General features: G+C 37.2%; 1 protein-coding gene across 1 annotated transcript; it reads left to right on the forward strand.

Annotated features, from left to right (window-relative positions):
• Nucleotides 1-8,507: 8,507 nt before the first annotated feature.
• LOC123831493 (olfactory receptor 1086-like) lies at nt 8,508-9,485 on the forward strand. Its single transcript, XM_045858374.1, has one exon. The coding sequence runs from the start codon at nt 8,535-8,537 to the stop codon at nt 9,483-9,485; it is 951 nt and encodes a 316-aa protein (XP_045714330.1). The 5' UTR covers nt 8,508-8,534.
• The last annotated feature ends 301 nt before the right edge of the window (nt 9,486-9,786 follow it).

Genomic DNA, 9,786 nt, shown 5'->3' on the forward strand with positions numbered 1-9,786 from the left:
CTCTACTTGGCTGCCAGGTTACATCAATGTCATAAACCATTCTTGTTATAGTAACAGTGGCTGGACTTTTTCCAGACAGACCACAAACAGTCAATGACATTGAGAAAAATATTTACAGAGTCAGGCAGATACATGAAGGTGAGGGGACTACTCTGTGAACCACATGATTGTCTAACCACTGTGGTGTACATCTGAAACTACAACAGAATAATCTTAATTATAAATGATAATTGAAAATGAAAGAAAAAGAAAGAAAAATTGTGAGAAAAATTATAATGTCGCAACAGAAAGAGAACTCACTAAGAAGAAACACTTAAAGGAGGTCAATGGGTAAATGAGGAGAGAATTCCAACAGGAGAAAAGAAATGCAGGAAAATTGTTGGGGGGAATATATTGTGAAAAGAGATGCTTTGTGTTTGTCCTGCAAAGGTGTTATTTAAATTTAATAATTCTGCTTTAGAGAAATATTGTTAGTGTTCTATGATTTAGGGAGGTTCTTTTTGCTGAAATTAAAGGGTTTTCACAAAATAAAAGTAAATTAATAATAACAATAGTAATATTGGTAACTATAGTAATCACAAAAACAAAAGGAAAGAATAAAGGAAAACAAAAGGGAAGAAGGAAGGGCCACTGCCACTTAAAATTGTTCTTGAAGGACACATGCACTTGCAATGAAAGTGAGGTCTGTGGGAAGCAGTGCCGAACATGAGCACAGCAGGCATACTCTTCTGTATCTTGGCCCCTGGGCCCAAGATCTGAGGAGTGGTAGCATCTGCACAGGCATCCCAGGGTGCGAGGGGTCAGAGTAAAACAGAATCAGAGCTGGATCAGGACCAGGCCTCTAGGGAAAAGTGTCAAGATGAGCAGGGGCTCAGTTGTGGGGAGAGTTTCATCTGCAAGCTGGGTGTGCCTTACCCTCCAAATTGTACTTGTCTTTTGTCATGTTTGAGTTCAAGTATGATCTTCATAAATGTTCATGCCTACTCTGTGTATATTGTGAGAACTGAAAGAATGGATTCTGTTTGTGTTTGATGAAGTAATGAAGGACTGTGAAATACACGATCACAGAAAGCATGGCAATGACACCAGGAATTCACAAACATTACCTGTGGTCTCCAAACCACAGCCTGTACTTAGAATTGCTGCTGACACATAAACCTAAGGAAGGAGCAGAGTACCTTGATCTGGGGTCAGATACCAATGACTCTGTGGTAAGTGGTATGTGAGTTATAGTTTTGGTGTCAAGCAATTTATAGATTCAACACAATCCTTATTAAAATACCAGTGACATATTTCACAGGTATAGAACAAACATTTCAAAACTTTATATGCAGCCAGAAATGACCCTCCATAGCTTCAGCAATTTTGAGAATGAAAACAAAGTAGGAGGGATCACAATACCTAATACTAACCTACATTACAAGGCCACTGTAATCAAAACATTCTGATACTTGCATAAGAACAGAAACATAGACCAATGGAACAGAATAGAGAGCCCAGAAATAAACCCATGTTTCTATGGTCAACTAATATTTCACAAAGGGGTACAAGCATACAATGAAGTAAAAACAATCTGTTAAAAATGGTATTGTGATATCTGGACACCCTGATGTAACAGAATCAAACTCAATCAACAACTTACACGCAAATAAACTCAAGATGGATAAAAGACTTAAATGCAAGTCACCACACCATGAAAGTCCTAGAGGAGAACACAGTTGGGAAAATCTCAGGTATTCCATACAGCAATATTTTCACTGATATGTCCACTATAGTAGGGGACAAAAAGAAAAGAATAAACAAATGGGATTGCATCAAAATAAAAAGCTTCTGCATAGCTAAGGGAAACAGCATTAAAATGGAGAGAAAACCAATGGTATGGGAAAACATATTTGTCAATGATACCTGAGACAAGAGTTTGATCTCCAAAATATATAAAGAACTTACACAACTCCACTCTAAGACGACAAGCAACTGGACTTTTTCCAGACAGACCTCAAACAGTGGGAAAGGATTTGAACAGACACTTCTCCAAGGAAAACAAGTAGAGGGTGCAGAGACATATGAAAAGATATTTAGTATCGCTAGCTACCAGAGAGATGCAAATTAAAACCACAATGAGATGCCACTTCACACCAGTCACAATGGCCATCATAAACAAAGCAACGCACAACAAATGTTGGAGAGGTTGAGGAGAAAAGGGAACGCCAGTGCACTGTTGATGGGATTGCAGACTGGTGCAACCACTGTGGAAAACAGTATGGAATTTCCTCAGAAAATGAAAAAAGGAACTGTCCTTTGACCCGGCAATTGCACTGCTGGGATCATACCCTAAGAATGCTGAAACAGCAACCCAAAAGAACCTATGCACCCCGATGTTCATAGCAGCACAATTTACAATAGCTAGATGCTGGAAGCAACCTAGATGCCCATCAGTAAATGAATGGATCAAAAACTATGGTACATTTACACAATGGAATTCTATGCAGCAGAAAGAAAGAAGGAGCTCCTACCCTTTGCGAAAGCATGGAAGGAACTGGAGAGCATTCTGCTAAGTGAAATAAGCCAGATGGTGAAAGACAAATACCATATGCTGTCAGCTTTAACAGGAACCGATCAGCAAAATGAACAAGCAAGCAAAATATAACCAAAGACACTGAAATTGAGAACAGGCAAACAGTGACTGAGGGGAGCAGGGGTGGATTATAGGGGAAAAGGGTGAAGGGTTTGCAGGAACAATTATAAAGGACACATGGACAATAATAAGGAGGGGTGGAAACAGGGGAAGGAGGTGGGAGGTCTGGGTGGTGAGGAGGGGTGGAGGGAAAAGGCAGAAAACTGTACTTGAGCAACAATAAAAAATGTTAAAAATGAAAATAAATAAAATAGAGGGCCATTATGGAAAAAGTGATTCAAAGAAACAAACAAACAAAAAATTTTAAGTAAACTTCCAAAAGAAGCCTAAGAAAAATGCTAGACTTTGGACATGACAATGATTTCATGGATGTGATACCATGACACAATAAACACAGTCAACAAAAGCAAGGTTAGTTAAGTGAGAATAAATGCAACTAAAAATCTGTCCCCAAAAAAAGGGAAAAATGGAGTGAAAAGTCAAACTACAGAATGGGAGAAAATATTTGGAAGCCATTTGAATAGACATTTCTCAAAAAAAAAAAAAAGACATGAAGATGACCACAGAGCAATAATGAATAACATATAAGATCTGACACAATAAATTACACAGAAAAAATCATAGGTACAAAACTTATGGACCCTGGGCTTAGAGAATATTTTATGAATTTGACCCCAACGGCAAGAGAAATAAAGGCAAGTATATATAAATGGAAGTATATCAAACTAAAAACCTTCTGGACAACAAAAGAAACTCCAAAAAATAAAAATAAAAAGGCAGCAAGCTACATGGGAGAAGATATTTGCAAACAATATTTCCAAAATGGATTTATATTCCAAATATATAAAGAACTCATACAACTCAACACATAACAAGCAACCCATTTAAAACATGGGCAGAGGACTTGAACAGACACGTAGCCCAAAAAGACATACATAAGGCCAACAGAAATATGAAAAGATGTTCAGCTTTACTAGCTATTAGGGAAGTGCAAATCAAAACTACAATGAGGTACGACCTCACACCTGTTAGAATGGCTATTATCATAATTAAGACAAAAATTAACAAGTGTTGGAGAGGTTGTGGAGAAAAAGAAACCCTCATTCACTGATGGTGGGAATGGAAACTGCTAGTCACTACAGAGAACATTATGGAGGTTCCTCCACAAAGTAAGAAGAGAGTTACCATGTGACTCAGCAACCCTTTTTCTGGGTATCTACCTCCAATATTGGAAAACATTATTAGCAAAAATATATGTACCCCTATATTCATTGCAGCACTATTAACGGTGGCCAGGACCTGGAGACAAACCAAGTGTCCTTCGAGAGATGAGTGGATAAAGCAGATGTGATACATATATACAATGGAATACTACTCAGCCATAGGAATAAAGGAAGTACTGCCATTTGTGACAATATGGATGGACCTTGAGAATATTGTGCTAAACAAAATAAACCAGTCCTAAAAAACTAAGAACCAAATGATTTTACTCAAATGTGGGATATAAAATGGAAACTCATACACACAAAAACAGTATTGTGGTTACCAGAGGGGTGGGAGTTAGGGGAGAAATAAAGCGACAAAGGAGGCCAAATCCATGGTGACAGAAAATGTTCTGACTTTGCGTGGAGAGCACATGAAGCAATATTCAGATCCTGTTTCATAGAAATGTACAATTGAAACCGACATAGTCTTATTAACCAATGTTACCCTGATAAATTTAATAAGAAAGAAAACAAAAAGAAATACAATAAGTATAGATGCAAGCAAAAAAAAAACCTTAATGTCACTAATCATCAGGAAAATGCAATACTAAAGCATGATTGTACTCAGAGGCCAGAGGACTCAGATTATTTAATAAATATCAACATGCAGTAAAGTATTCCATAACCATTTTCTTTTTAATTACCAAGTAAGTCATCATGTTGCTCTCTTGAACCAGAAGATAATTGGAGCATGTTCCCCTTGGGGAAATTCTCATGGTTTTCATCAACAGTTGTGCAAAGGAATATAAATAATCTAAATTAATTGTATTCATAATATACCTAAACCTACCTTTGTTGATATACAGTTAGGAGAAAATGGTAGGTCGTTTGAAAAATATTTTATGAGGAGGAGCCTAAAAATGTTAAGGACAAATGTAACAAAATCCCTAGTACTAAACCCTTTAGTCGTTGCCTATTGCATAGGTAAGTAAATACAACAAAGAAAAATGAACTATTGAATTTATGTTTGTAGAGTTAAGGAAGAATTTTCCAAATTGAATATATGCTTTCATTTTTTCTGATGGGAAAAGGTCAGAATAAAGCAAGAACAGTAAAGAAAACACATGACCTATTCAAATACCCGGGGGCTTTTATTTTGCTCTAATCAGGAAGAAATCATCTTTTATTTTGCCAGCTTTGTGATATAGAAACCACTTCATGTGAATGCTCTTTTGTAATGTTTCTCTAGTCTTAATGTTTAAAATTGATCTAAATGTTTTTCTAGTCTTACCATTTAAAATTCATCTAAATATATATTAGGAATCATATTTTATTTCACTGAGAGTGACAATAGGAGAGGCCAGCTACAGATGAGGCCATGATACTATAGGAGACAGTGTAACACTGGGAAATGTGCACGCACTCTGAGGGAGATGCAGGCTTGATTGCTGGCTCTGGTACTACTTAGCTGTGAGAGTTGCTACAAAGGTGAAATAACCCCATGTGCACAAAGCTCCATTTCTGCTGCATGTGCTCACTGCATGGATGTTAGTATTTTTCTCCTCCTTTGCCCATTTAGTATTTCAGTGTTGAGGCAAAGATATCTGGGATAGTTTACCTTCTTTTAAAACTTTATTTTTAGATTTTTCCATGTATCTATGCCTCTATTTTTATTTTGTTCATTTGTTTATTTTGTTCCTTAGATTTCACATATAAGTGAGTTCATATGATATTTGTCTGTCATTGACTGGCTTATTTCACTAGCATAATAATCTCCAGGTCCATCCATGCTGCCTCAAAAGGTCAGAGCTCTTTCTTTTTTATGGCCCACGTAGTATTCCATTGTGTAAAAGTAACACAGCTTTTTTATCCACTCATCTAATGATGGGAACTTGGGCCATTTCTACATCTTGGATATTGTAAATAACAGTGATATGAACACAGTGGGTGCATAAATACTGTTGAATTGCTGGTTTGGTACTCCAGATATATTTCCATAACTGGGATTGCTTGGTCTAAAGGCATCAGAAGGGAGCAGGAAGGGAGATACTGAATGGGAGAAGGTGAAGGGATTATTCAAACTGTTGCGCGTGGGTCACCGGCCAGCAGTGACCACGGAACGCTGTGGATGGCTCGACGATAAACACGCGAGAAAAAACACACATGCACAGAGACAGACTAGTTTCTGTGGGGAAGTAGGGACGAAATGGCCACCCCCCCTAGTGGGGAGCGCGCTGATTTACCGTCCATACCTGCTTTTATTAGGCTTATTTTGCATAATAATTCAGGTAAAGTACAGTACTCATTAGGGGAAGTAAGGAACTATAGAAAACAAAGAACTCTGCCGGTCTATTGAGTTGGAGGTCAAAGAGCTATAAGACTGAGGAACAAACTAACTTCTTCCTAAGACCCTTCTCATTCAACTGAGAGCATTCTAAACAAAGAAGGTTTCACAGTAATTTACATGTTCTTTCTTAGGCCTGATCGTCCCGGGAAATCCGCACTTCTCAGTACCGAGCTGCACCACCCTGTCATTGTTTCAGGCTTAGGTGGAGCAAGGGAACTAAGGCGACTGAGAGATAAGGAGATTTTCTTCCAGACGCTGAGAACTCAGACTTTGTCAAAGCCGAGGAGTGAGGGTCCATCACCCCATTTTGCTGCAGCCCCCCAAGTCCTTCTTTTGGGGGGCCTCCCAAAGTGATCGTGCCTGGCTTAGGTCGTTCCCCCGTGGGGAATCTTACCCGTCTTTGGCTAACCGACCAAGCTTTTGGGGGTTCAGTCATGAATAAAGCAGCAGAAGCAGCATTCCTGCCAGGAAGATAAGCTTTTATCTCCTTGCCGGCTTACAATTCCAAGGGCGTTCCCTTAGCCTTAGCTAGGTGGGTGTTTCAGCCTCTGATACCAGTCAGGGCGGTTCCCAACATCAAACAACAGACATGCATAACCCATAGACACAAACAGCAGTGCAGTGATAACCAGAGGGAAGGAGGGGCAAGGGCTTGGGGAAGGTGTCAAAAGGGGGAAAAATGGGGACAACTGTAATAATCTAAACAATAAAAATAAAATTTAAAAAAATTTGGAAAGCTGGTTTGGCATTAATTTTAAAAGGTGCTGCTTTATTACTAAATTCTCCAAGAATCAGATATCTTCTCTTTATACCTCTAAGTGCTTTCAACATATTTTAATATTGACTTAGCTATGCCCAGTATAGATTTTATTTTGGCATCTAGTAAAATGTAGCTGAAGTATTTAACACTGTAGTCTTTCACTATCTTACCCAAGTGAAATTAAGCTCACAGTAATGTAGCCAATGGAATGGTGAGCTGTGTGGGTAGAGAAAATAATCACAATCAAAATATGATTTGTTGAATTTCATCCTGAAATAATAATATTTCAGTATGTGTTAATAATCACAGAACAAATACATTAAATGGAGACAAAAATGAACTGTCTGGCTCAAGGCTCTGGTCACATATTTTTATGTGGTTAGGCAAAGTATAGTTCTGCGACCTAGTATTTGCTGATGTTTTAAAATAAATACATCTGATGACAAAAGATCAATTATACAGTCATGTTAAATTTTCAACCAAAAATGATGTATTTAAAAGAAATTGTTTCATACATTTATTTCTCTGCTCATTTGATTAATGTACCTGGCTGTATACTTTCATATCTGCTTGTTCATTCAAACATATTGCTATTTGAAAGAAGAGTGAAGTTTGAACAAAAAGCCTACACTGACAAATGACATTTAATCATGAACCTGGCCAGTGAACACATACTTTGAGATCAAAATTTTATGTCATATGTCTTGCAGGTGTATCACTGAATTGATGTCAAGAATTGTTTGAGGCTAATCTTTTCTTGCAACCCTTGCTTATATTTTTTAAAAATAGATTGTATCTTATTCACCAAAGTTTACTTTTTATTTCTTAATTTTGTTTAATTCACTCATGGGCCATCATCCTTAAAAAAACAAACAAGAAAAAAAGATTCATGCTTTTAGCTGGATCCAAGAAGAGGTAATAGAGTTAGAAAATTTTTAGCAGTTAACTCATAAAATGTTACAGTACAGGACACATCTACTCTACAGAACCAAGGTAATTCAACAGTTTTCTGTTTACCGAATTGTCAAGATTCAAGTTTATCAACATATTTTTGTATTTCAATTTTTACTCCAATATTATAGAATAAGTAAATCTTAATGTTCTCATTCTACAGGAGACTAGCTTAGAGCATTCACTCTACACCATTACTGAAAAGTCTAGTATGCTGACACTCTATTCCAATGCTCTGGACACTGATATGCTACCTCATGTGTGTCATTGTCAAAAGAACTTATTTTTAAACAATTATTTTGTGTTTTAATGAGATTTAAAATGACAACAGCTTTAAAAAAGCAATTGTAAACTAACCAGTTGACCTGATAGTTTTGGAAATGACATGGATTCACATACTGAATGAACACCCATCTTTTCCATTTAATTTTGCAGTGAGTGGCATGGACACTTGACCCCTCCTCTTGTCAATGTCTTCTTATGTGTAAGTGGAAATTTTTACATTGCAAAAACAGAAATATGAGAACATAGCTCATGTTCCCTTGTGCCATTCAGTCAAAGTTCTGTTTATTTTTTTTGTAGTAAATGAGTTGTAATTGTACAAATATCTTTACATTTGTTTTGTGAGGTTTCAACATGAAGAACATCACTGAAGTTACTACATTTGTACTGAAGGGCTTCACAGACAACCTAGAACTTCAAATTATCTTATTCTTTCTATTTCTAGCAATTTACGTGTTTACTCTGATGGGAAATTTAGGGCTGATTGTATTGGTCATTGGGGATTCCCGGCTCCACAACCCCATGTACTATTTTTTGTCTGTGCTATCATCAGTGGATGCCTGCTATTCTTCAGTAATTACTCCAAATATGTTAGTAGATTTTCTATTAAAGAATAAAGTCATTTCATTCCTTGGATGTGCAACACAGATGTTTCTTGCAGTTACTTTTGGGACCACAGAATGCTTCCTCTTGGCTGCAATGGCATATGATCGCTATGTGGCAATCTACAACCCTCTCCTGTATTCAGTCAGCATGTCACCTAGAGTCTATGTGCCACTCATCATTGCTTCCTACATCGGAGGCATTTTGCACGCATGTATACACACAGTGGCCACATTTAGGCTACCCTTCTGTGCCTCCAATGAAATCAGACATGTGTTTTGTGACATCCCTCCCCTCCTTGCTATTGCCTGTTCTGACACTCACACAAACCAGCTTCTACTCTTCTACTTTGCGGGTGCCATTGAGATGGTCACTATTCTGATTGTCCTGATCTCCTATGGCTTCATTCTGTTGGCCATTCTGAGGATGCGTTCTGCTGAGGGTCGGAGAAAAGTGTTCTCCACATGTGGCTCTCACCTAACTGGAGTGTCAATATTTCATGGAACTGTTCTCTTCATGTATGTGAGACCAACCTCCAGCTGTGCTTTGAACCATGACATGGTAGTGTCAGTATTTTACACCATTGTGATTCCCATGCTGAATCCCCTCATCTACAGTCTGAGGAACAAAGATGTACATAAGGCAATGAAAAGAGTGTTTGGGAAAAATGTGTTTATCAGTAAAGTATCTTTTTATAGTTGAAAATATATTGAAGGAATTACAGTAATTACCTGTGTTCAATATCACAAGATATTTTGAAAATGTTTTGTTTTAGTTTACTAATATATTTCTCTTTTCCTGGATATTTTATAATAAAGATCATAGTCAATCTTCTGCCTATTCTGTCTTTAGTTTTAAAAAAGTTATTATCTATTTTATTCTTAATATGCTCTTGCTGATATATGTATTTACACATATATGTATGTGGATTTTGATCTTGTTTAATATAATATAAATGCAAAACAAACATACATGGATGTAATCATTAGTTTAGAAAGTTGTG

Source organism: Phyllostomus hastatus, unplaced genomic scaffold (assembly GCF_019186645.2).
Source record: "Phyllostomus hastatus isolate PE091 unplaced genomic scaffold, TTU_PhHast_1.1 phas_scaffold_177, whole genome shotgun sequence".
Classification (NCBI taxonomy): domain Eukaryota; kingdom Metazoa; phylum Chordata; class Mammalia; order Chiroptera; family Phyllostomidae; genus Phyllostomus; species Phyllostomus hastatus.

Bases quoted from the DNA above. Each gene is read 5' to 3' on its own strand.
- LOC123831493 (XM_045858374.1), top strand. From the start codon at position 8,535: ATGAAGAACATCACTGAAGTTACTACATTTGTACTGAAGGGCTTCACA.